The 26,547-nt window shown below is 43.6% G+C and overlaps 1 protein-coding gene and 1 pseudogene across 2 annotated transcripts in view; both read left to right on the forward strand.

The window, feature by feature from the left end:
* The window catches only part of ephb1 (EPH receptor B1), a 184,737-nt gene that overhangs the window by 157,515 nt on the left and 675 nt on the right, over positions 1–26,547 (forward strand). For both annotated transcript variants that reach the window (XM_085389992.1, XM_085389993.1), the window contains exons 13-16: positions 18,960–19,109; positions 21,053–21,246; positions 22,075–22,230; positions 23,113–24,616. In XM_085389992.1, coding sequence (XP_085246118.1) covers positions 18,960–19,109; positions 21,053–21,246; positions 22,075–22,230; positions 23,113–23,221 — 609 coding nt within the window. In that variant the 3' untranslated portion in view covers positions 23,222–24,616. The remainder of the gene's footprint in view (positions 1–18,959; positions 19,110–21,052; positions 21,247–22,074; positions 22,231–23,112; positions 24,617–26,547) is intronic.
* Positions 6,862–9,792, forward strand: LOC146648174 (uncharacterized; annotated as a pseudogene).

A 26,547-nucleotide genomic window follows, 5' to 3' on the forward strand; every position in this document is an offset into this window, starting at 1 on the left:
CTACCAGTAGCTGGTGTTTTGTGCCTCTGGTATTCTTGCCAATTCCTTTCTGTGTCCCGCTCATGTATTGACCCATGTGCCTGTTCGTCTTAGCCGATATGATGCCTGACAGGAGCTTCCATGTAGTACTGAGGCAGGTTATTGGTCGGTAGTTGGAGGGGACCGGTCCCTTCTTGGGGTCCTTGGGGATCAGGACCGTCCGACCTTCGGTTAGCCATTCCGGGTGTCTCTCATTAACTAGCAGCTGGTTCATTTGTGCTGCCAGACGTGTCGGTAATTGTGGTTGTAGGTATTGCCCGTAGTGCTGCATTAACATCATCTAGCAGACCTTCTGAGGGTACTTCACGTAATCTATACAGTACATATATATATATATATATATATATATATATATATATATATATATATATATATATATATATATATATATATTTATATATATATTTATTAGGGGTGCAACGATACACAAAATTCACGGTTCGGTTCGGTTCGATACTTTGGTGTCACGGTTCGATATTTTTTCGATACAAAAAAAATGTTCATGCCTTTTTAATTTGCCATTTATTAAAATTATAAATATATATTTTAACTCAAAAGTACAGTTTTTAAATTTAACCCTAACCCTTGTGCGTGTTTTTTATTTTGACAGCGAATGCGCACCTGCGGACCACTTATGTGCAGCCCTGGTTATTTAGCTCGTCATATTGCAGCCACAGAAATTCTTTTGTCCATGAAACCATAAAGCTGCACTTTCTTTTTGCCTTATAGTCTGATTTGTCATAACTTCTCCGTTTTGTGGTAAGCTTTTCTTTGGCTGTCACTTCTTCACCCTGACCTGTCTTATTTTGCTTTTACACACGCACTCACATAAGCTCAGCGATTCTCTGCGCGATCAACCTCTCACATGTTTAAGCTTGCTGCAGGAGATTTCACTTGTCATGTTTGCATAGTAAGCTAACGATTAATAAGACGATGTCAGAGGAATTGGTGCACAAATTATCATCACTCACAGATCAGTGCTGTCGCTCTCTATACACAGTTCGCACGATTGCAAAGTGAAAGCAAAAAAACAAGCGCAAATTCAAACGCGACTTCAATATGTCACATATTGACAGTGGCTCACCGATGCCAATGACATAATTACCCAGCTACATTTCTGAAAGAATGCAAAAGCATTGACATATATTTTTCCTACAATAGCCCGACGGGCAGGGAAGAGATAGATTTTGGTAGCCCGACTGAAAAAATCGCTAGCTCCGGGACGTCGGGCTAGCGATATTGCAAGCCCTGTATCTGATTGAGGAATCACTCATCTTTGGAAAAGAGAGTTTATTACAGAGAAATGGCTCTTTCCAAAATAAAAGCTATACTATCCGCTTCTTCTGGGCTATATTCTCAGCAGCATAAGGAGAATCATGTGCTAACAGCTGTCTAAATGACTCGGCTAAAGTTAGTAGCATGCTTGCTTTTTTTTGTCTGCTTCCACTTGTCTTTGCACTAGGATGATGTCGGCGTAAATGTGCAGTCATATTCGTTGTGTTCCCACTAGTGCTTTCAGGTTAATCTCGTTGAAATGACCTTAACGCCACAACACGGCAAATCTCCGTTAACGAGCTACCGCCGATCGCTCCGTGCATGGGGCTAGACGGCCAACACGTTAACGAGCTAACTGCGCTAACACACTAGTTCACATCAATGTAATTGAGCATTGCATGGCACATCCAACATACTGTTTTACTTTAGTCCATGACTCGCTTACCTTCAGGGTCATACGTCACATGAAAACCAAAATAATTCCAAACGCCAGATCTGAATGAGGTTCAATTTGCCTGTTGCAAGGAGAGCTTAACTTCTGTCTCGCTAGCTTGCCCTGCGCTCTTCCTTCTGACTATGCTGTCTGTGTTGAGCGCTCAGTGGATCTGCGCTGGACAGTGCAGCCTAGGCGGAGTAGTCGAACGCAGATTCACTGAGCGCTCAACACAGACAGCATCGTCAGAAGGAAAGTTGATAAAATAAATTACAAATTTTGTATTGTTCGATACATATGCGTACCGAACCGAAAGCACTGTATCGAACGGTTCAATATCGATACGAGTATCGTTGCACCCCTAATATATATATATATATATATATATATATATATATATATATATATATATATATATATATATATATATATATATATAGAGAGAGAGAGAGAGATGTGTGTATCTGCACTATCCATACCTTTTTTTGCTGTACTTTTTATTTTACTTTGGATTTCAGTGAGCCGTGTCCTGTGTTTTACCTGTCTGCTTCTTATTTTGAGTTGACGGCCTCAAGTGGCTCTGCACAGCCCATTTTAACTGCGTTACCTGTGAACAGGGATTTTAACTTGCTTCATAACACCGCCTTGGGGTTTCTTGCTGAAAGTGATTCATTGTATTTGAATATAGAGCTTTGTGATACTGTGGGGGGTATATATTATGAATAAATATGAATGCAATCTGAATATATTACACTATCAAAAGGGGCATATTTTTAGGTTCAGGTTCATAGGTATTTCAACACATGCAGAACTTGAGATCTAAAGCAACCAGTCAAATAGCCTGTGAGTCGGTGTAGGTATGAAAAGGAGAGTTCTCAAAATAATCTGCATTCATCTAAATATAGGTGAAGAAACAAAACAGTACTAGACAACACACAGTCCCCTGTTCATTTTCCTGTCTTCCTTAGTGCCTGCATTATGCCGAAGCTGCTTTTCTCCTGAATTATTATTTATAAACAGGAAAAGCATAAAAAGCAAGCCCAAGGTAAGCCATTGATTGGTTGGAGCATGGTTGCTGATTTGTGAGAGTGGCAATAAGAGTGATGTGGCAGATATAAGTCAGAGGAGATATGACCACACATTGGTGTGACTGAGAGCTAATTGCTCCCCAGGAGTAACCTGCTTTGTATGCTTGACCCTATAGCTAAACCTTGCTGAATGGGTATTATTTAGCAACAAAGAGGAGCAGCACTTCTGTTGTCTGCACTGCTGAGCTTTACTAATAAACCAGTGTGTAAAAGATAGGGAATGGATTATAGATTGCGGTCCGTATTTTGAAGTTGTTTATTGCAAACTCTCCTTGAGGGCATTATCTGGAAAGTACATAGAGCAAGGTGAGTTTTGAAGTCTGAACCTGGGGAGATGTTGTGATGTTAACACACTCTGGTTTTTTTGATGGTGTGTTTTTAACTGATAGAGAGTTTGAAACAAGCATATCGAAGCTTTGGCTGTGCTTCACTTTTATACTGAGTCCTCATTTATTATCATAGGGATTCAGATGAAATCTTGGGTTTTAGCTGATTTTTGTTTTTAAATCAAGAGTCAAGAGAGCAGTTTTATCCACATGTCTGGGAGGCGTATTCTGTTAATGTGCCAGTTAAACGATTAAATAAAAGCGAAAGTGCTTTCCCATCAGATTGCAGGCACTTCATAAGCCTAGCTGATGTTGCCACACTTTCATGTCCTCCTGGTTCAGTTTAACCTGTGATTTAGGGGGCATCTATGCATACATGCTACAAGAAGGGGGGTGTTCTATGTTGTAATTAAGGAAAGCATGGCTCATGCCCTTCACTCCATGACCTCTTTAGTTATGACCTGATGCTAAACAATCAGCGAGCAAGGCTGGCATCGCAGACAAGGCTGAAGGAAATTCGTAAATTAAATTGCACTGACAGGCAGTGATTTACATCGGCACCAACCTCCTCCTCTAGCAAATTAATCACCTCTTTCCCTCTGCTGCTTTTCTAATTTTTGCCTGCAATTCTAAGCACACCAATTACAGTGCCTGTGGTGTGATGTTGGATGTATGGTTGGGAGGACATGCTGGTAATTGTGTTAACCCTGGACGTGGGTTCAGTCTGGAGCAGTGTTGTGGAGTTTCAGACAGAAGGAGGCTGTCCTTCCTCTCTGTTGGCTGCTCACCAAAGTCATAATTAATTAGGCTCACAGGACAATACCTGAGCCACTCTGGTCTTACTAAGGTGATGCAGGCTAACTGATTTAAGGACTCTAAAAGATTGTGTGCTTCATTGCAGCTATGACTTTACTGTGTTTGTTTCAGTGCAGATTTTATATACTCGACTGCACGAGTTTAAAAAAAATAACCAACTGGCTCATCTCAAGTCGTGATGCAATATGAGTAACCCTGCTAACCTAGCAAACAAGCAAGGCATTTAGTCACTATTCCAATCCATAAAAAAAAGTTTATCATTCCATGCATCACTTGTGTATTTACAATTTTTCATCTGTGTGCAGCTTGTGCACAAGGATATATTTTCTTAATTGGGTCTGCAAGTGCAGCATGTGACGCCTAACAGCTTAGGCAAGTGGTGTTCTCTTTCATAGCATTCGTTTTGTGTCTCACTATGGGAACGCCTCCTGCGTGACCTCATCATTAGCTCAAATACCATTACGCCAGCCCTTACAGGCTGGCTAGGTGCCTCCCTATATAATAGGCTGACATAGCGTCAGATGTCATTCAAAAACCTCTTCTCGCTTCTCACAGAAGCTTGTAGACAACTGTGCTATTGGGTGCTAAAGCTAAACTGTCCACAGATTCGAGTGAACAACTCGGTCACGGGCGCTTTGTTCCCAGCTTTTCAGTTGTCCACTAGCATACAAGCAGTAGCAATACTGTTCCGTAGCTAGTGCTGGTGCCAAGTAGCAATACTTTCACCCAGGGAAGTAGCAATATTTTCCGAAAGCGAAGTAGCAACACTTTGCTAATAAAGGTACCTCTAGCTTCACCATCAGGTAGCAATACCCTTCGACGCTAGCGGTTTTACACATTAGGTAGCAATACCTGTAGAAACCTTTTCACCCCACGTTAGCGAGGAATAGCAATATTCTCCGCACTCAGTGTCAGTCTTGCTAACGTGCGCAACCCTCTAGCTAACCATGGCTACGACTGCCAACGAAGTTGCAAAACTCTGTCCTTGCGGCAAGAAAATTTCTGCCTGGGATACACACCCCCGTGTGTGCGGGGTGTGCCTGGGTTTATCTCATGCTCAGGCTGCCTTGACGCCCGCACAAGACTATATCCACTGCGCAGCTTTCCCACGCAAACTACTCCGCCGCAGGCTAGATCGCCAGGCTAACTTGTCGGGTGGTGACCCTTTGCTGTGTGAGGCTGCTGCGGGGCAAGGAGAAACTGAGGTGCCCGATGATTTGGCTGCAACGCCACGGCCAAGCTGTCGCCACGCGACCGCTTTCCCGTCGCTGGAGGCACACGGAGATCGTGAGTTTTTCCCCAATGCTGGAGTCACCTGGGGAGGAGATGCCAACGAGGACAGAGATGATTTGGCTGACTCGGAGCTCCTGCTCTCTGACGACAGCAAGGAGGAAGATTCCACCTCCTTGGCTAGCATCAGCTGGGCTGCAAAGCCCTCGGCTACCGGCGAGGCTGAAAAACCGACACCGCCGTCTCCCCTGGATCGCGACATGCAGGACATGTGAAAGCGCGCAGTAGCTAGACTCAACATCCCGTGGCCCGCCATACAAACAGAGGTTGTAAAATCTCGTTTTGACGGAAAGAAATTGCAGAAGGCGGAAAAGACGGTGAAAGCATGTGTTGCCTGTTTTCCCGGAGCTACTCGATGAGATAGCGGTGACGTGGAAAGCAAAACCTTACAGCGAGAAACACCCCATCGTGGGGAGCTCCCTGCTGGATTGTGAGGGGATGGAGTCTATCGGCCTCCGCCAGATGCCACAAGTGGAGCCGTTGGTAGCGAGCCATCTTCACCCGAAGACGTCTCTGTCCTCATCGACCCCATCTCTCCCCTCCAAAGCAGACCGCTTCCAGTCTAGCCTTACAGATAAGTGCTACAAGGCAGCGGCTCTGTCAGTAAGAGCCCACAACGCCTCCTCTATGCTAATGGCTTACCAAGCTGAGCTAGAAGAGGAAATGACAACTAAACCAGATACCACAGTGTGGGAGGAAATCTGCGTTATAACTGACCACGTCCTCCGCCTCCACAAGGTAGCCATACAGGCTACTGGGAGAGCCATGGGCCTCATGGTTCTTCAGGAGCGAGCACGCAGGCTCGGGCTCACCAACCTGACGACCAAAGAGAAAGAGGAACTCCTCGACACCCCTGTCATCCCTCAAGGTCTCTTCGGTGCGGCTGTTACATCCATGCAGGAAGAGATGTGAGGAGAAAAGAGAGATGATGAGACTCTTAAAGTCTGCCTGCCAAGGAGGGCCCAGCACGCCACCCCAGCAGCACCGCGCCAGTCATTCGCGCAGGCAGCGTCTCGCCCGGTCCCCGCTTTCAGGATTCCCAAAGTGCCTAAGACGTAGGTAGCCCCCCAGGCTGCAGGGGCCCCTAAGAATCCATGGACTCGGAAACAGTCTCCCCAGGCCAGACCTCAAGCCCCCCGCTGCCGCGATCGTGAGGAGGAAGAAGCGGCCGGCCTGACAGCCTCTCCTCTAGGCAGGAGCGAACCCAGTTTCCCCCCTTCATGGGCCGCCCTGCTGCCTCCCAGCTCTGTTCCAGAGCAAGTTCAACGGGACATGTTCCACACAGAGTGCTTAACTCGGGCCGGCGTTCTTGTCACCGCACCCGCCAGAGGGAAAGAGAGCCAAAGTTCGCAGTGTTGTTTTACAAGCACTTCTTTCGTGCATTCTGTATTAAAAAAGCCCCGACACGCGCATCCAGGCAGTTTGCCGAGGGCGCTGTTGAGTGTTGCAAAACACATGAAAAAATCAAACATGCTGAAAAACAGAGCAACGTCTGCCATAACGCAGCCCGTGGAGACTCGCGTTTCCACGGCTGTGATGATGCAGATGAGCCCGTCACCTAACTCGCCTGTGACAGAGGTGACGGGACACCGAAATGGCGTATGTTTTGCGCTGCGACCACAAGGGGGCGCCAAAAAGCCTGTCTTCTCCACATGAAGAGCTGGGCCACCTGCACTCTGTCAGCATGGGTGCTGAGGACATTGGAAAAGGGCTACAGGCTGCAATTCAATGGCGCTCCACCACATTTCACAGAAATCGTTTACTCTCGTGCTCTGGGCGAGTGTGCCAGTTTTCTCCTGGAGGAAATTTCCATCTTGAGAGACAAAGGAGCTATAAGAGTTGTCCCTCCCGAGGAAATGCACAGCGGATTTTATTCAAGGTATTTCCTTGTGCCAAAGAAAGGGGGGAGGGGGATGAGAGCCATTCTGGATCTCCGTGCCCTGAACCGGCATTTAAGGACATACAAGTTCAGGATCTTGACGCACGCCTCGCTGCTACGGTTTGTACAAGCGGGCGACTGGTTCACATTAATCAACCTGAGGGATGCTTATTTCCACATCCCCATATATCCCCCACACCAAAAGTATCTGAGATTTGCTTTCCAGGGGATAGCATACGAGTTTGTAGTCCTGCCTTTTGGTCTCTCACTGAGCCCAAGGGTGTTTGTGAAATGCACCGAGGCAGCAGGAAAAAGGGCATTCGGATGGCCACATATATCGGCGACTGGCTGGTGGCAGCCCCAACCCGCCAGGGAGCGACTTGTCATACAAATGCTCTCATACACCATCTGGAGAGTTTTTGGGTTTCCAGATAAACGTGGAAAAGAGCACATTGACACCAACTCAATGCATTACTTTCATAGAGCTCAGCCTAGACTCCCTCCGGGTGAGGGCTTTTCTGTCCCCGGAGAGAACAGCGGCCATACGGTCATCCCTAGCACTGGTTCACAGAGGCAACACAGTGACCCTCAAACAGTGCCAGAGGTTGCTCGGTCTGATGGCCTCTTCTCTAGTGGCGATAACACTGGGACGCCTGCACATGAGAGGCTTTTAGCGATGGGTGGGCTCGCGGGGACTGGACCCTCACCGAGACGGCCACCGTCACGTGAGAGACTCTGCAGACTGTTCACTCGCTCTCCGCGAGTGGAAGAGGCCAGGTTTCTTGTCTCAGGGCATTGCCATGGGGGCAGTTTCAGCCAGGAAGGTGATTTCCACAGATGCCTCTCTTTCCGGCTGGGGGGCCACCCACGAGGGCAGAACAGTGAATGGGGAATGGGGCCCTCACATGCGCTCCACCCACATAAACTGTCTGGAACTGCTGGTGGTTCACCTGTCGCTAAAACACTTTCTCCCTTGGTTGAGAGGTCATCATGTTTTAGTGAGTCCGGACAATTCCACCGTTGTGGCCTACATCAACAGACAGGTCGGTCTGGGGTCCCCCAAGTTACACACACTGGCACACAGACTGATAGTCTGGAGCAGTGTCCACCTGCTGTCACTGTGTCAGGCACGGGGGGAAATATTCCACCCCCACCCAGAGAGGCTAGCTCTATGGGCTTCGCCCGTGAGTGGTTTAACCTGAACACAGTGGGGCTCCCTCATAGTGTTATCGACCCTATTCAGTGTTCTAGAGCAGCGGTCCCCAACCCCCGGGCCTCGGTCTGTGAGTCGTCTGGTACCGGGCCGCGCGAGTTGAGGCTCAGGTGTGAAATGTATGGTTTTCAGGGTATTTATCGGTTTTCAGCGTTATTTTGTTATCGTTTTGATCGTTAACTCGGTTTTCCTGGGTCTTTTCACGTGTGCTAGTTTTATTTTGTTGTATTTATCCGCGACACATTAAAGGCCGGTCCTTGAAAATATTGTCGGGCATAAACCGGTCTGTGGCGCAAAAAAGGTTGGGGACCGCTGTTCTAGAGCATCATCTACTATGACGCTATATGAGCACAAGTGGTGTGTGTGTTTGAAAGCTGGTGCATAGAATCACAGGCCATCCCTGTGGCTGTGATTCTGTCATTTCTTCAGGCCCTGATTGATAAGGGTAAAGCCTTCTCCACCATCAAGGTGTATTTGGCAGCAATTTCGGCCTGCCATATTGGTTTTGAGGAGAAGACTGTTGGCCAGCATCCCTTAATATGCCGTTTCATGAAGGGTGCACGGCGTAAATTGCCTACATCTAGGCCGTTGGCTCCATCGTGGGACCTTCCCATAGTATTGGCTGCGCTCTCCTGTTGCCCATTTGAACCCCTGGAACAGGTTGAGTTAAAATTTTGTCCTTGAAGACGGCTCTATTAATTGCTTTAGCTTCTGCTAAACGTGTAGGAGAGATCCACGCTCTCTCAGTGCATCAGTCATGCATTCAGTTCTCCTCGGATAATACGAGGGTCAGTATGCGGCTCAACCCTGCCTTTGTCCCGAAGGTTGTCGGCGCATGTTCCCCTATAGAACTGCCGGCCTCTTGCCCACCGCCTTTCTCCTCAGAGGAGCAACAGCGGCTGCATACCTTGTGTCCAGTCCGTGCTCTGCGCATTTACATGGACCGAACCCAGAGTGTCAGACAAAGTGACCAGCTGTTCGTGTCCTGGGCTAAATCACATATGGGAAAGCCTGTGTCTAAACAGCGCCTCTCCCATTGGATAGTAGGAGCAATTGCCCTGGCCTATACTAGCAGGGGCCTTCAGCCCCCTGCTGGCTTGCGTGCGCATTCCACTAGAGGTCTGGCAACCTCAAAGTCTCTCTTTAGGGGAGTTTCTATTCAGGAGGTGTGTGCAGCTGCATGCTGGACCTCACCTCATACATTTGCTAGGTTTTACAGGTTAGATGTGACAGCACCTAACCTAGCACATTCAGTCCTCAGTGCAGGTTCTTCCCAGGTGGGGGCTTCTCCCCTGTCAAGTGCTGTTGGGGACAGTTGTCTTCTTAACAGGCATGTCTGGCAATCCGGAAGTCAGTATTTCTCCCATAGTGAGACACGAAACGAATGCTATGAAAGAGAACTTAAGGTTATGTATATAACCCCGGTTCTCTGAGTAGCACGAGTGAGTGTCTCACCAGACCGCCCTCCTTGCTATGGAAGCGAGGAAGAGGTGGGCTTGTTTTGAATGACATCTGACGCTATGTCAGCCTATTATATAGGGAGGCACTGGCCCCTCCTGACATGGGCGTCACCTAGCCAGCCTGTAAGGGCTGGCGTAATGGCATTTGAGCTTCTGATGAGGTCACGCAGGAGGCGTTCCCATAGTGAGACACTCACTCATGCTACTCAGAGAACCGGGGTTATATACATAACCTTAAGTTACCCTTTCTATTTAAAGTTCATGCCCGTAGGGTAGCAGTGAGGGTAGGTATGGGTCAGGAATTCTTTTGCTTGTGCCTCAGCTGACAATGTGGGAAGACTGTCATTGGCTTGCATGTCACACGATGCGCACTGTATGTTGTGCCTAAGCTGGCAAGTGTGTGTTTAGAGGTGTGTGTTTGTGCCATGTTCTTAGATATACATGTGTTCATAAGGGTCTCTCTCTCTCTCTCTCTCTCTCTCTCTCTCTCTCTCTCTCTCTCTCTCTCTCTCTCTCTCTCTGTGCATGTGTGTGCACATGGGTGCGTTTTCTTGTGTCATTGAAGCTGAGAGAGGTTGAAAGGCGAGGTCACACAGAGCCAGTAACAAAAAGCTCATCCGTCAAATCCCTGTGACCTGAGTGACATTCTCTCAGCTCCACTCGAGCGCTCACACTATGTGGACAGCGCTGTTGTTTCTGTCATTTGTCTGTATTCTATTTGCATCCTTTACCACTCTTGCTGGCCTCGGGCCCATGCACTCTTTTTTTTTTTTTCTTTTGGCTTGTCTATTCCACTTCTAGTGAAATATTTATGTGCTAGGAGTGAGGGGACAGGGTAAACAAACAGTAAAATGGGAACATATCCATATTGGCCAGGCCAAAAGTAAACAAATGCTCTTTCGTTTAGATTTTTGTGTCATGCATCAAATGCTAAGCACCATTTTCTACCTTTCTTTCTGGTTTATTTTTTGTACTTTCTCAAGTTCATTTCTATCCTTTAAGCACATACTGTACAGGTCTGTGAAAAAGTTTTGATTATTCCCTCATTTTTGTGTATTTTGTTAGGAAATTGGGAAGTAGATGCAGCAATTTATTGAAACGTGCAAATATACATGGAAATACAATAATACGTAATTGGCATACCCGAGCCTTTTCTTCCTTAAAAATAGCTTTTTAACAGCCACCCTTCCACTGAGACCATTTCTGATGGGGCTGCATCAAACAGTAGATGGATCACTTGAAGGTCCAGGTACATCTCTCAGGTCCTGTGTCAGTTTGAGTTTGCTACTATTATTATTTTAACATTTTTCATGGATCCATCAAAAGAGATGGGGAGAAATTGTGGTTTAGTGGCAGGCTGCTGCTTTAAAAAAGTGTCTAAAGATACAATTTAAAGTTAGTAAGTTGTCTGTTATGTGTAGACGCAACACTGGTTTATTCCTCAAGTGACTTTTTTAATGCTTGACTGACTTGAATGAAGTCTGGCTCCTTGGAAAAAAAAATCAACAAATGAGACGTGACTCAAGACTTTTGCACAGTCCTGTACTTTGAGACGCCAGTTTCACTCATTGATTCCCTACCTCTACATTACCAGTGCAGTGACCAAGCAGATCCCCGACTCACTTCCCATTTAAGTCACCTATCAAGCTGGAGACACTGCTAACAGGAACTGAGCCAATGATGTGTCACAGAATCCTAAACATCCCACTTAATTCTGCTGGTTTGTTCATGTCTTTTTTTGTATTTCATTAATTAAGCTATTTCATGGCTACTTTTATTCAGATGATAGAGCTGCATTCGCTCAGTCTTGGGACTAATTTAGCAGCAAAAGTATGTTAATGTTGAACAGACCCTTTTTTTTTGTAATTAGAAACATGATCCATACCAGGTCTCCACATCAAAGAGTGAGTGTGCATACAAAACACTCTGCTGTGATTTAGATCTTCTGTCATGTTTTCCAGAGTTAGTAAAAGATGGACACCATCTGACATTTGCCATCTGTGGCTGTTTGACTGTGTTTGCATCTGAGTAAAAATTTCTATTTTGAATCCTTTCAAATCAGTGAAAGCAACGCCATCTCTGCTGGTGTGCTATAAAAGTAGTGATGTTGACTATAATTATTTGATATTGTCTCATTAAATGCACTTTATTTTACAAAATACCAGTAGCATTAAAATATGCTGTCATGCTCAGGATTTGGTACAATTTGATAAAACTGCAAGTGCATCTGAGGGTATAATTGTCTATTTTTTGCATCCTGCAAAAAGATTTCTGGGACAAAGGTTAATTTCTAATATGAGCATAGAGTAGTACAGGCAAAATGAGATACTTGCTCGGGTTAATTTGATCGTGTCAGTAGATGCTAGATATGCCGAGGCCTGTAAGTTAAGCGTAATGCAAAATGCTACTGATGCAGGGTGAACATTACCAATTAAAGGAGTAAAAAGTCAAAAGGACATATAGTAGAAAATAAAACTACAGAAAGTACAGTTATTAATTTTTTTTCTCTGAAATGAAATGATTTCCTCTATATTCTATTACACTGGTTTGAGTTGATCCCTTTCTGAATTTTTGAGCTTGCTCATTTATAAAGAAATGAACAGTTTCTCATTTTTATGGTAGTTTAATTTTAATGAAATGAGCCAGAATGCCCCCCCCCCCCCCCAAAAAAAAAAAAAAACCACAAAAATATAAGTGTTGTGTTGAAGTGATAAATTGACTTGCATGTCATTGAATGAAATGACAAGCAGTGAAGTGGAATTCTGTCCCCCATAACCCACCCAGAATCCCAGAACGTCGATCCCTGAGCCAGAACATTGAATAGGGTCATGAATAGGTATTCCCACATGACAGTGACTCACAACATACCGCCAAGACAACAAAGGAGTGGCACAGAAGAAGTACGTTGAGGTCATAAACTAGCATAGCCAGCTTGCAGGCCTCAGTCCTATAGAAAACCTGTGGAGGGAGGTTAAGCTTTGAGTTGCCAAATAATTTAGTGAGTGTCTGTAAAGGGGAGTGGGCCAAAATCCCTCCTGAGATGTGTGCAAACCTGGTGACCAAGTACAAGAAACGCCACAAGGGTTTCACCACCGAGTCATGTCTTGCTTGGGGATGAAATATTTATTTCGCTCAATGACATACAATCAAGTTAAAACTTCTATGTAATTTGTTTGTTTTTTTCTGGATTTTTGGTTGATGTTCTGTCTCTCTCCATTAAAATGAAACTCCTATAAAAATTAGATAGTGTTCATTTCATTATAAGTGAGCAAACTAACAAACTCAGCGGGGGAATTATTTCCTCTGCTATACATGCAGATGCAGTAAAGAAAGACAACTTGAATGCATTACACAGAAACAGATCCTATGGTTGTGTTACTAAGGCGCACACAAAGTTGTATAGCACTGTGGGCGTATAGCTGGGAAAAACAAAAACTTGCATCCTTTGGTAGTGAAGCTTTGACAGCCTAAACAGCTGTTTTAGGTCCATTCTAGAAAAGCCAAAGAATTGAGCAGCAAAGCACAGCAAAGCGTGCTAAGTTTATATTTAAAGGTGTTTATATCCACCTTCAGGATAATTGAAGCATAAACACTCTTGATTACAAATGTTTTCCAACTGTTATGAGTAGTTATAAAATTAACTGTTTGTTTTACATAAATGTATTTGATAGCTTAAAACAATAAATAGGATACCTGAAGTTATAAATTCACTGGCTTAGAGTTTGGATAGATGTTATATTGGTTTATTTAGAGTTATACATTATTAAAATAGTACACTATCTGTTCTTTATTGCTTTACTGGACACATTTTAAAATGTATTTACTAAATTAAATCTGACAGCAGAAGGAGATTGTTGTTGAATGCCAGCCTATTTGGGATCTTTAGAGAGTGCATTCTGAAATATGCTTCCCTCAAGATTTGCATTACCTCATTGTACATAAAGACCTATGTCCTTCCCTCCATCAGACATCCCCATGGGGATCTGAGAAACCAACATCTGAGTCACCAACCCACTTTCCTTTCTTTCTTTTTTTTAATTTCTTGTTCTATTTTCTCTCCGTCTCTTTGTGTCACTCTTTCTTTCTGCCCCTTTCCTCTCCATTCCTTCGCTCTTCTTTCTTCATCTGTTTGGGCAGACATCCAGGGCAGATCGTTGCTCTCAGGATTTCATTAAAACGATGTTGATGGAGCACTCTCTCCAGCCTAAGTAAATGTGCTCAAGTCCATTTCAGTGTGCATTGTTTGGAAATGGATTAGCGAAGTTGGAGGAGTAAAGGCAAGGAAAAGAGGGAATGGGGGAGAAATGAAAACACGGAGAGGGAGCTCTACATATTTGTCTTCCACACGAAGGAGAACGTTTATTTAGAATCTCTAAATAGCTTCTGTGAAGTGAAATAAGATGAGTGAAAAAGGCAAAACACTGGGCTTTTTTTTTTTTTTTTCTAAATTCCGGTAAGCTTATCTGTGATTTTGCTGCATATTAGTGGTGACTGTTGATTGTGCTGTGACAGGTACCGTAATTGTCGGGCTATAAGCCGCTACTTTTTGCACAAGCTTTGAACCCTGCGGCTTTTAGTCAGGTGCGGCTTTTCTATAGATTTTCCATGATTTTTGTGATATCGTAAGACGATTTGTTTTGTTTGTTCCGCTGTTGTACGGCACTACGTTGCCTGGCGGAAGGATCGGGGTTCAAGAGTGGTATGTTGGTCACATGTCCATCCGCCAGGCAACATAGTGCCGTACAAGTAGCGCGAAAAACAAACTTCAAAGTAGCGCTATGCGTTCAGCGGGAGTCGTGGATGACGAGCGGCGATAAACTTGCGAAAAGCAAGTTGTGCTCAACTCCACCGGTGGATTCTGACAGCGTGGAAAAGTGTGCAAACATCCACGATCACCAACGGATTTCGAAGGGCTGGACTGCTGCATGATGAAGAGGAGGACACCGCCACGGCCCTTCAGAGGGTGTTCGACTCCGACACTGACAATGACAATGAGGATTATCTTTGGTTTTGAAAGTGACAACGAAGGAAAGAAGCTGAGAGTGGATGACGAAGCCATCCTGAGCCTGTTCGTATCCGACACTGGAGAAGAGGACTTTGGTGGTTTTAGTGCGCAGGAAGATGGTGGTGAATGACTGACTTTTCTTCTTGTTAAAGCTGTGTCACTGCACCTGAGCCTAAAAGGTAGTCCGAATCTATTTTTCTGGTGTGCTGTAGGTTACTGTTATGTACTACATTTGTTACTCATTTATGAAGCACAGCACATGTGCAAATATGTACCCATAACTTGATTTTCAAAATATTAATAAAAGGGGTGTGTCTCCAAACAGCCATCTCTTTCCTGACAATTCGCTTTGTGCATATTCTCTTACATATGATAAGTCAATATTGAAACACCTGCGGCTTTTGGTCAGGTGCGGCTAATGTATGTACAAAACAGGATTTTCCCCTGATTTTAGCTTGTGCGGCTAATATTCAGGTGCGCTTTGTAGTCCGGGAAATACGGTATATGTGTTCTAGATTTTACTCCATTCTGCATCACCATGTCAGTGACAGTCTACATGAAGCTATCTGGCATGTTGGTGGTTCGTATCCTGAGCTGCTGCAAAGACATGACAGGTGTTTCATATCCTACTATCTACACACACACCCACACACTGATATTGCTGAGCCAGGGGACCATAACAGACACCAATAAGTACACACATTACCTGACCACCAAATGTTTATCCTTTATCTTTAAGACCTAGCTGTCATGAGAACATGCTTGTCTCGCTATGACAGCCACGGCGCATCTCCTTTACAGATGCACTTCAAACACATCACTAGCTTGTCAAAGCTGGTCACAACCTGTCACAGGCAGCCACAACCAGGTGGAAACCAGTCACATTACTTTAATCTTACTCTGGTGACATACTGTATGGCAAAGTCTGTTCGAGGTATGCTGAAGGGAATCATGTGTGCAAAAATGGCTTGCTGCGTGAGCTACAATCGTTAAAATAGCCAAAAGGAGGGGAGGAAAAAAAACAAGAAAGGAAGCAAAAATTCTGATGTGATCAAATTTAGTAAACAGAAGAAAAAAACAATACGAGGGCGGGTGTGAAAATCAAAACAACAACAAAAACCAAAAGCAGCTTACTTATTTATTACAAGCTAGACTCAAACCTCCCAGGAATTCAGGCACTGAATGTCACCCAGTTTGTTTGTTTTTTTTATTGTTGTTGTTGCGTTTTTTTATTATTACCGAGGGAGCATCACTTGGTATCGTCAAGGCCTAGACATTGTGCAGGTGCAAATCTTGCTGTGCATTTTGGCTCATCTACACATAGATTCTCAGTTAACTGTCCAAGATAATTGGAGTGTGTAAATTCTGCTTAAGGGGCAATATTTCACTTCAAGGCAAACAGAAAACAGCTTGTTCCTTTTTCAGTAGCCCACACAGTATTACAAACACCCAACCCCCCACGCACCCCAATGCTTCAAGGCTACGCAAAAGCATTTGTACTTTTGTGTTGACATTAGGTCTATTTTAATTCCCAACATCACTTCTGCTACCCCTCTAACTCGTCTCCCTCGGTATTAATGCTTTTTCTACTGAAAAAAACAAATAAAAAAATAAATACACCAGTGCTTTTTATTATGTTTTTGCCTTCCTCCCTGTATGCATGGACTCCACAGCAATTCATGTTATTAAAGCTGGATTTTGGCAGTTATCATTGGCCCACAGCAGTAATTACTAAGGGTTTGCATAGCTGCCTCTGACTCACCCGCCTTGGAAATGTTATTACTAATATCTGTCTCATTGGAGGCGCACAGGAAGCTTCTTGTGAAGCCTGTGTCTTTGCTCAGGCCATTCCAACGACACTGAGCTCATATCCCAACAGGGTCCTGGGGCATGAGACCAGATGTACAAAGCGAGGAAGGGAGTAAGCAAGTAATGACAAAGCGAGGACGTAATAGAAAGCTTTTTTTTTTTTTTTGTGCTTGGAGCAGCTGTTTTATTTTTGTGTTATTCTGCATTTATTGCTCATCTCATATATGTTCGTCCAGACAAAATAATTGATGTGAAGCATTGGCCCCGACAGTGTGACAGATGAAAAAGGAGAAAATGAGTCATTTTATATTTTTGCAGGGGGCAATGCTTTGCCTGTATCAGTGTAGTTCGATTGCCCTAAGAGAAAAGAAAGAGCAAGAGAAAGTGCCCTTGGGTCTCAGTTTAGATGAAACGATTCAGATATGAACTAGTCTTGAGATATGAGAAAAGCACTGAAGTCAGTGGGGTTATATAGCCTTTATTCATCTATTGATCTCTTCCTCTCTTCCTTTCTTGCTTGTTCTCTCATTTTGTGCGTGTCACACACTCCCGCAACCACACACTGCAGCATTGTCTACTTTCTTCAGTGCTTTTTCTTCACCGGCTGATGCTCTCAGTCAGAGCGTTGTCTGTGCATCTAGCACCACTCAAGGTCAGATATTAAACCTCTTTTCGGGGTCAGCAACGTCTCCAAGGTCAAAGAGGTGCTCGCTAATGAGGTCAGCCTCTCCACCTCTTGCAGCGCCATGTGACAGTGTTCTGTAATCCAAAATTAAACACAGACATTTATGCATGAATAAGCCTGTTTAGCATTAGTATTGTTCAACATTTCATGTGAGCCAGCATTATGAAAACACCCCAAATCACCATTTTTTTCGGTGTCTTATTCATTTCCCTTTTTTTTTCCTGCCTCCACCCGCCTCTCCCTGTGGTTCTTCTCTTCTCCTGTCGTTCCTAGAAAGTCAGCAGGGAACAGGGTGGTCTGTGTAGGTTTCTCCTGGGTTTGTTTCCAACAGCAGCTTATCTGCAAATGCGCAGGTTCAGCTAATTGGCATTATTAAACTGGTGGCAAGCTCAACTCAGCTATAAGGGAAGGTCCAGTGGGAGGTAGGTGTGTGTGTGTGTGTGTGTGTGTGTGTGTGTGTGTGTGTGTGTGTGTGTGTGTGTGTGTGTGTGTGTATGGCACAATCCTCTCTGTGCCTGTGCATATGTTATCCCACTGCGCCTGTATGTGTGAATGTGTGCACGTGTGTGTGATGGGAAACAAGCAGCTGTCAATTTCAATCAACAGGGTGCATGGTTTGCCTGGGGGCTCACGTAGCCCAATTACAGGCAGAGGTGTTCGGTGTATGCACAGAAAACCGGTCCTATCTTCTTTTATTAAAACTGGAGTATGAGGAAGGATATACTAAATGCAAAGTTGGTTGATGAGTGTTGGATGCTGCTGATACTGAGGCAGAATCCTCCCTGTTTTTTTGGCTGCACTTGCTGGATGAGAGAATAAAGAGTTAAAGCGATGGACTAGAACAGCTGAGAGTACTGATGTGGGTTTCAGGAAAGGGGCTGACTTCAACATACTAAAGCTGAAAAGAATATTGTTTTGTAAGAGAGCGATCTCAGCCATAGACAGTATACAGGATGGATGTAGCTACTGTGACATCACTGTTTTTATGCCTCAAGATGAGCACTTTTTGCGTCACTGTCTTGACATGTTTAAACTGGATCTGATGGCGAGTGGCAGATCAGATTGTGAAACCACACGTTCGCTGGCTACTGACCTGTCAATCACAAGTCTGTAGCCAATGAGCATTTACTGGATAATCCTCTTTTCTCAGCTTCGAATTGACCAAAATTTACTAAATAGACTTAATGTTTTATATAGTATGACCTGAAATATGCCTACATAGTGCTTTTCTACTCTGACTGAGCGCTCAAAATGCTTTTCATTGTAAGCCTCATTCATCCAAGAGCTTTTTTTCTATATCCAAGCACCTTATCTAATATTTGCGCACACACATGGTTGCATCCATCAGGGGATACTCAGGGTTCAGAATCAAAGGAACCTTTGATGTGCAGACTGCCGGGGATCGAACCACTGATCTTCTGATTCAGACAACTTCCTGAACCACACCCACCACAGACAAGTCAAATCACATCAGAAAGCCATTTTCTCATAGACTTTTAGAGGAACAGAAGTCTATTTGCAACAACGCGTATTACCCCTGTTGGCCTTTTAAAAGAATGGAGGTTTAAAGCTACGCCCATTTTTTTGTAATATGTGTAATCTAAACTTAGAAATTCAACTCTTTTTTTATTATTCTTTTAGGGTGGGAAGATCCCAGTGAGGTGGACAGCACCAGAGGCCATCGCTTACCGAAAATTTACCTCGGCCAGTGACGTGTGGAGTTACGGCATCGTCATGTGGGAGGTGATGTCATTTGGAGAGAGGCCTTACTGGGACATGTCCAACCAGGATGTAAGTGGTTAAAACTACACAAATACTTTCTTAAATATTATGATTGCATTTTGAAAAAGCATGTCTGGGCAGGATATTACACTGTAAATGGAGTTCAAGTCAGTTGGGACGAGCAGGTGTAGTACAACACAAAGTCAGTTAAGTACTAATTAAACATAAAATCAGCACTAAAGATTTTAAGCGCTCATTTCATGAGATGTTCCCAAAAACTCAACATCTAAGTTAAGTTTTATCATGTCTCCGAGTTCCGATAGAACAAAGAATAAACCTGAATCTGAATAAACAGCCTCATTAAATTGAACAGCCATTTCCGTACAGATGCAGTTATAGATACACAATCAAGGGTAACTCATAAGGGAGGAAGCTGTAATAAATCACACATTTTTATCAGCCTGCATCACAAAGCATCATTACTGAAGATGCCCTTGACTCTGACTTTGAAAGCAGACTTATTATGGGCACAGCTTCACACTATCCCCTTTCCTTCCTGGCCAGCTTTTGAGAGCAATGAATGATTGCTGAGAGCTCTGCTTTGTTCCCCATGTCCGCTTGGATAACGTCCACGCTCACAGGCACCAACACAAACACACGCAACCATTGGATATAGTCCCATACTATGAGGTCTCTCTCCCTTAGCTCCCTTAGTGCGACAACTAGCCAACCATCAGGTCTCTATGGACCTCGCTCCACAAGGACCGTCCAAACCAGCAGATGTTGCCTCAGTGGGCCAGCAGCAAACACTGCCTGGTGGGACTAGCACCACTCAGCATGTCCGGCTGCTCAGTCCACACTCTCTTACACACTTAAAACACACTCTCACAAAAATTTTCGCACGCACGCACACACTTTCTTTCTCTATCCTGCATCCTCTCACTTATCCACACAAACACCATAACCTCTGTTTCTCCTCTTCTCTTGAAATCCCTTTTGCTTAATATTGCATCAAAGCCCCTCTCTATACCCCCTCCTAACTCATATCCCCTCACTTGTGCGTTCTCTTCTCTAATGCACCATTTGTCAAGAATCTGCTGAGGTGCACTCAACTCCAGGGTGGAGCTGGCGATATACAGAGCAGCACCTAACTTTTAATGACTATCTTTTACACACGATCTTTCATCAGACTTTCATCTTGCAAGTAAGCAAAAAAAAAAGAAAAAAAGATTAAATCTACAGACAGTGTGGATAATGTGGATATTTGTGAGCACCGGTTCCATCAATTTGCAGCAATCTTGGTAATCATTAGTCTTTGCAGCGTCTGCTTTTGTAGCTACTGAATCAACATTGCATATTTCCTTTAAATATATCTAAAGTGATCTCATTGTCTATATGTTATTTAACATAAAACCTTTTATAACTAACAAAGAAAACAAAACAAGGTGAAGATACTCCACTTCTGTCAAGTTCTGATCAAACTTATATAATAGAAGTCTTTTACTCTAACTGCCCTTAAATTCTTTGTCATAACGTCTTTTTAATGAGTCCTGATAGCTTGTGAAGCTTTTAAAAGTCATGTGTCAAGTGGCTATACTTCACAGTGTTAATTATATGCAATCTGCCCATCCCCCCCAGGGGCTCCTTTCTAGTGACACTGCCCCTGCTCTCTGTCCTCTCTCTTTCCTCAATCTGTCCTATAGGAGTGATATGTGATTGGATAGAGTCAAGAGGAAGGGCACATCATCCTGAATGCAAACTGTCACTTTATTGACCAGAGGGAGTGTCCATATGGGGAGGGTTGCAGTTGTGTTCTTGTTGCATTGTGATGAGGCAGGATTGAGTTTCAGCCATAAAATAAGTCAAATTATTAAAAAAAATGTAACCAGCTTGTAGAAAACACTCTTACTGACAGTAAGTGTTTGAGAGACATACTGCAAGTGCGGTATATGGTGTGGAATTAGCAGCTATCTTCATTTGTAAGAGACAACATCTTGCTTTCTCTCTCATAGGTAATTAATGCTATTGAGCAGGACTACCGTTTGCCACCACCCATGGACTGCCCCAGCGCCTTGCACCAGCTGATGCTGGACTGTTGGCAAAAAGACCGCAACGTGCGACCCCGCTTCACAGACATCGTCAGTACTCTGGATAAGATGATCCGTAACCCCGCCAGCCTCAAATCTGTAGCCAATATTCCTGCAGTGTGAGTAAAAAAAAATCTGTACACGTAAGAAACAAATTGATCCAAAAACTGACATTAAGTACACACTGACGCTTCTCCTTATGCATGTAGTCTTTAACACACTGTTTGTTTCGAATGAGCCCAGCATGCATATGTGCACCGTTTTATCTTCTCATGAATTAAGCATGAATTTATTGCTATTGATTGCGTCAAACTGCACTTTTCCTCCTTCTTATCCAACCTAAACACTGGTTTCAGGGACTCTCACTTTTTTACCCCGTGAAGATGGAGCAAAACACGTTTTCAAAAAGATAAAAAATGGAATGAAACACCTCATTTACATATATTTTCAGAACACATTCAGAGCACGTATTTTTTTTCCTTACTTTTTTGTGAAATACTGGACTTGTTTTGTACAATCTCTGGCACCCGTCCTCACAGTTTCTCTCAGCGTCAGCCAGATTGGATGTGGTCTGTCTGTCCGTGAACTGTGAGTTTCAGGTTCCTGCACTACTTTTTTTCCAGGCTTCCACATATTTTAAAGCCAAGCAATTGCGACCAGTTACCGATTACCTGCAGAAAATCTTTCTTGTGTGGCATTCAAAGAAGGAGTGGCAGATGTGCCTCATGATACTGAATCCCTTTACACTTTATATTTGAGATACATTCCAATATTCACTAATAAATTCTCTCTCCCTAGTTTCCTTGCACCCTATGGCACACACCCATGAAAACACCAGTATCAGCTTTACTCTCCTTCTCTTTAAGTCTGTGCTTAATATTGCATCAAAGCCCAACTATATCTCATCTTCCTCCCCGCCTTGCTCTTGGTGTTCTCCTCTGCACCAGGCCCTCTCAGCCACTGCTGGACAGATCCATACCCGACGTCAACACCTTCAGCTCAGTCGAGGACTGGCTCGCTGCCATCAAGATGAGCCAGTACAGAGACAACTTCCTCAACTCAGGCTTTACCTCCCTGCAGCTGGTGGCACAAATGACCTCAGAGTGAGTTCAACTGCTTGTGTGCAAATGACGGGTTTTCAGACACATATAGCTTTTGATGGGCACACTTTTATAAAATGACTCAGCGTCAAGTGCATGTATTTTTAGCATAAATGCACCCAGTGACTCAAGTGATTGCATCAAAGTTAAAGCCTCGGTGGGAATTAAAAATACAACACATTGTAAGACGAAATAACGCACTCACCGTGGTAAGAAAATGTACATCTTTGCAAGCTATGTATTACAACTCTTATCTGTACTAATAATTAAACATTTTGTGTTGACAGTGTTCTAAAAAAAAAAAGACATGAATGTGTATCCTCTATATACACATTTTAAAGATGCATATTTTCACTTCTGCTGCCGCTGCTGTGTCTGTGAAGTGCTTCAAAGCGCTGGTCATGACAGCATTTCTCAAAGCACTTGTGGTACCAACAGACACAAATATTGCACTTCATCCATTTTAATTAACAATGCTGCTTGGCCTACAAAATTATGTTGAAAATGTAAATTCATTCCAACATTTTTTATTAAAAATATATGCTCGGGGCCTGGTAGCATTTCTGCAATGTCTTTGCAATTCAAAGCAACACGCACTACTGCGTCTTCTCACAGAGATGGAATTAATTTAGTAAATTTGTGGGTTTTGTTCATTGCTACTAGCTTTCCATTCTGAAATTGTGCGTTCATTTGTAGCGACGTTAAGTCCGTGTGAGCTCGTTGAGTTGTGATGGGGGATTTCTTGCAGGTGTTTGCACTTCATATTCAGATCATCTATTCTAACTCCAAATTATTGGAGATCCTGTGTTTTTCTACAAAAAAAAAGGGAAAGAAACAAAAATACCCTGCTTTTCACTTTCTGTCTCCATGTTTCTTTCTCTGTAGAGACTTGCTGAGAATAGGAGTGACCCTGGCAGGCCACCAGAAGAAAATCCTTACTAATATCCAGTCCATGAGGGTGCAGATGAGCCAGTCATCTACGCCGATGGCATGACTACCGGAGGCGCTGTGCCATGGAACAGGCAGCATTCGAAGGACCAACAAAAATAGCAGCCCTCGAATGACCCCCGATCCATCGGAACGCGCCAGAGTCGAAACTATTGTCTTAATCTAATCCACTATCATGACAACAGGAGACCAGGGTCTACACTACCACATGATTAACAGCTGTCACACTTCATGCAATCCACGACAGGAGTTCAGGGTCCAGACTTGATACTGTTTATCCATTCATCACAAAAGGGAAATCAATGTCCGTTGTTGTGGTTATGAACTACCATTCATGCCATTTTGAACCAAAATAACCAACAATCAGACATCAACACAAAGAACTTCTCAGAGTTTCAAACTGTGGTAAAGTGAGTGATACTGTACTTCTGCTTCATGTGGACTAGAAGGTGTTAAAACTTTAAACTGAAACGTGAGGCATTTAGAAACGTGTGATTTTACCCATCCTGTCTTCAGTCTGTGCAATGAAGATGCCTTGACCTGGCGGGAAATAAGTTCCAGAAGAAGAAGAAAAAAAGAAGAAAAACAAAACAAAACACCTACCAGTGGAAATAATTAGAGGGAGAAGCATACAGGGATGTACAGCAGAGCACCATTTTCAACTTTCACATCATGTTGTACTTGTTTAAAAAATGTTTTAAAAAGTGTATTGTAAATGGACAGGTAACAAAAAAACAAAAACAAAAAAAGATCAGAGCTTAGTTATATTTTTATCCTTTACCATGTGTTTGTTTGTCTGTTTTATCATTATAGCAAGATGCAGTCCACTTGTATTTTATCTTTAACACTACCTGTGGAGTCTTGGGTGGAGGGCCTTGCTAAAGGACTTCTTAACCCAAGCCACCCACTTTCAGAGAATATAAATATGTTTATCTCTTGCTAAATATGATTATATCTTTCATAATAAACCTTCATATTGAAGGTGATATAAATGCATATGTATGTACAGAACTCTATGCTTGCATTTTGGCAAAGACATGTTGACTGAATTCTGACTGAGACACATGCAATGTTTAGATTCCAGTTTCCTTTGGATAACTGAACAATGGGCACTGGATTGTATGTCTCGTTGCTCCAGGGATTTAAGGACAATTTGGGCTGACTGGAGAAAATGTAAAAAGAATGGCTGAAGAATTGGTATTGTAGAATTGTATGAAAATTGCTGTAGGAGTTAAAATAACTGACAAACTATCCATTAACTGGGGGTAATGTTAAATGTGGGTGTACACATGCTGTCTCTTGCTGGTGAGCACTTAGTTGTACAGATATGTTTTATGTTTCATCTTCTTTCTTGACCTGTTGTTTGTCTCGGGAGCGGTCAGCACCATCCACAGGGGGAATGATCCTCCGTTTCCTGCCCCGGAACTGGCCCAAATTCACGGTGAGTGCCAGCTGATCGCGCAGGAAGAACACAACTTGGAGTCGAGTTGCTCTATATGTGGCACATTTTATTTCGGGAAAATCTAGTTAATGTTTCTCGTGGGCGCTGCAAATGTCTAGGCCGTAGTGAGATTTTCTGCGAGTTTGAAACGCATAGGAGAGCGGGCACTGGAAATCACTGCGAATCAGCATCATTTCTCTACACGGTGAAAAATGAACATCTGGGCTGAAGTTTGCCAACAGACACCCGATGCCATTTCGAGGAACACACAGACTTAAACAGCCCACATGGGCACACTGCTCACAGCGTAGCACAGCCTCCAATCGACTGCTGTAGCTAAGCTGCTGAGTTCATCTGTGCACTCATGCTATATGCAGTTGCCAAATGGCTAGGCAAGTTAAAGGAAATTGCCACGGTACTTGTGGGAATATTTCTCTAACTCTTGGCTGCATGAATTGTCACTTAGAAATGTACTAATCTTGTAAGGTCTCTACATTATTCCCAAAAGTCATTATTTTGGGATATATTTAAGGGATTGTTCCGAGTTGTGCACAAGGATGATTCTCTTTCTTAGCATGGCAATGATGATGCTTGTGATTTTGCTGTTAGTCTTATTTTTCCTTTTGCTGGTCATTTGCTTCAGGGCTAGGCTTTTGGAAACGAATTGCAATATTGTTGTTCAAATAAAACCTTTAAAAATGGTGATCATTAAAAATGAGAGTCAACAATCTTTCAGTACAGGCTTGGTAGAACAGCCCTGTAGCTCGCAATTATGGACTATTTTGGTATCAATTCTTTGCAGTAGCTGTGACCCTGCTGAAATCCCTTTTGGCTCTATTTGAACAGACATGAGTGACGACGGTCCTAACCACCTTGCATCCAAAATTAGAAATTGATGGCAGGCCCATTAGCAGATTATTAAGTGTACTTAGCCCTCTCAAGTCATCCCCCTCCTCCTCCTCCTCCTCTGTCTGTCCTGCCCTCTCTCCCCGACTACTCCCGCTGGCTGGCAGATCTCCAGCTCGTTTATCCTGGGTGTAACCAAGCTGTCCTGGGCTGTGTCTGGAGCTGAGTTGGGCCAGAGCTGGCCTGAGAAATGGTTGGCTCCATGCTCTAGTGGGCCCAGGCAGGGGTGAAAACACCTGCTAAGGCCCCCTGTCTGACGGGCATCTGATCAGCCACGGGGAGGGAGATTGATGGGAGCATAAAAAACAAATACACTCACAAACACATGCACGCACACACACAAACACTGAGGAACCCTCAGCTAGTTTATTCTCACGTCTGGTTTCCAGGCTGATGCTTAATGAGAAGAAAGTGGGCTGAAACCCGACAGAGTGTGTGCATATGCGATAGAAAGAGGAGGATGATTCAGTTAATAGGAGGGTGGGGTTGCATGGCAGACATGGCATGAACAAAGGATGGTTTTGATGAAAGTAAGAAAGTTAGTTCATTGAAGTGAATCAAACTCTTTTATCTCACAGTGTGGTTTATGTGGCAACATCTCTTTCATTATATAAATGTTAATTTGCTTTAGTTTGGTAATGGAAAATACTGTAATCAAGCAATTGGTTTGGCTCACGGGCAAAATCAATTGCTTTTTCTATTCAATTCTCCGAGTCATTGATTTACCAAGTATTCCTAAATATAATCACAAGCTCCTCAAGATTGGCATAAATCCCTTTCACTGAAGCCAGTGAATCAATTTGAATGCATTAGTCCTCTATTCAGCTCAGTCTCATGTATTTGCTTTTCAACCCAAGAGCCTGTGAATGAGATGATAGAACGTATTCATTATACAAAAGTGTAATTCTTTTTTTTTTTCTTTTCTCCATTTGCTCTGTTTGTCTTTCTAAATATCTGACTGTAATGACACTCCAGTGTGATGAATGGAGAGGCGGTTCGCCATCTTCCTCTGAAAGCTGTTTCAT

This window comes from Rhamphochromis longiceps, linkage group LG18 (genome assembly GCF_057381845.1).
Source record: "Rhamphochromis longiceps isolate RC_006_pf linkage group LG18, R_longiceps_female_GT1.1, whole genome shotgun sequence".
Lineage (NCBI taxonomy): Eukaryota > Metazoa > Chordata > Actinopteri > Cichliformes > Cichlidae > Rhamphochromis > Rhamphochromis longiceps.